The sequence below is a fragment of the Galeopterus variegatus genome, unplaced genomic scaffold (genome assembly GCF_000696425.1).
Source record: "Galeopterus variegatus unplaced genomic scaffold, G_variegatus-3.0.2 Scaffold4616, whole genome shotgun sequence".
In the NCBI taxonomy this organism is placed as follows: Eukaryota; Metazoa; Chordata; class Mammalia; order Dermoptera; family Cynocephalidae; genus Galeopterus; species Galeopterus variegatus.
This window is the reverse complement of record NW_007730727.1, coordinates 213,871-214,870: the sequence shown is the minus strand read 5'-3', so window position 1 is coordinate 214,870 and position 1,000 is coordinate 213,871. Positions and strand designations below refer to the sequence as shown.

General features: G+C 67.1%; 1 protein-coding gene across 1 annotated transcript in view; it reads right to left on the bottom strand.

Annotated features, from left to right (window-relative positions):
- The window catches only part of NID2 (nidogen 2 (osteonidogen)), a 69,782-nt gene extending 69,363 nt beyond the window's left edge, over window positions 1–419 (bottom strand). The window contains exon 1 of the mRNA XM_008587996.1: window positions 117–419. Within this exon, the coding sequence (XP_008586218.1) occupies window positions 117–419 (303 nt within the window). The remainder of the gene's footprint in view (window positions 1–116) is intronic.
- Window positions 420–1,000: the final 581 nt, after the last annotated feature.

The window sequence follows — 1,000 nt, the reverse complement described above, 5'->3', positions numbered from 1 at the left end:
TGCGGCCCTCCGCTCGGGACCAATCGCCAGCTCTGAGAAAGTCAGGCAGCGGCCGCCACATCTGGTTCTCGTTACAAGTTCTCTAAGGCGGCGGTCGCGGGAGCGGCGGGGCGGGCGAGGTAGAAGCGCCTGGCCGGGGCTGCTCGGAGCTGCTGCTGCTCCTCCTCCTCCGCTCCCCAAGAGCTCCCTAAGCCACCCCGCTCTCCCGTCGGGGCTGCCCGTCGAGGTCCAAGGGCAGCGGCGCTGCGGGAGATGACCTCAGCGCGAAGGGGACACCCCGCGGCGGCGTGCGCGGCTGCAGGCTGGCGGAGCGAGGGTGGGGTGCTGGGGTTAGGGCATGAGGTTTGCGCCCTGCCCTGGGGTCCCGGGCGCCCCTCGCCCTCGAGGCCCGGCCGTTGGGCCGAGAAGCAAAGGGGCATTGTCGCAGCGTCGTCGGCCGCTTCTACGCCCTGCGGAGGAGCGCGCCTTTGTGCAAAGCCCGGGAGGCTGAGTCCTAAGTTCCGTCCCCCTCCCGAAGGCCCGGGCCGCCGGGGAGGACTGGCCACCCTCTAACATGCCCGCCAGTCCGGGTCAAGCGGTGCTGTTTACCTTTCCCTGAGGGAAAACCTCACCAGGGACGACCATGAAACGCGACTGTGTGTGATCCGCTCCGCGTAGGACGTGGGTTGGGGCCTCCCGGGTGGGCACAAAGCAGAAATGGGCGAGGCGCCCGGGGTGGCGGGTAGGAGGGCCGGCCCTGGTCTCACTCGCCCACTGCCTGTGGCCTTCGGAGCTGCACTAACCAGCAGCCACGGAGGCGGTAACCCGAGCTGCCCCGCAGCACTGGAAACCGCACCACCTCGAAACCAGCTGCGTGGGTGTGGAGGAACCCCGTCCACCAGAGGCATCCCCTCTGCAAAGCCTCAGGAGCTGGAGGAGATTTTATTACCATTCTTATTATCAAGAGCTTGAAATTTCCCAGATAGTCTGTTTTCTCTCTGGGGGCCCCCCGTAGGGTCCT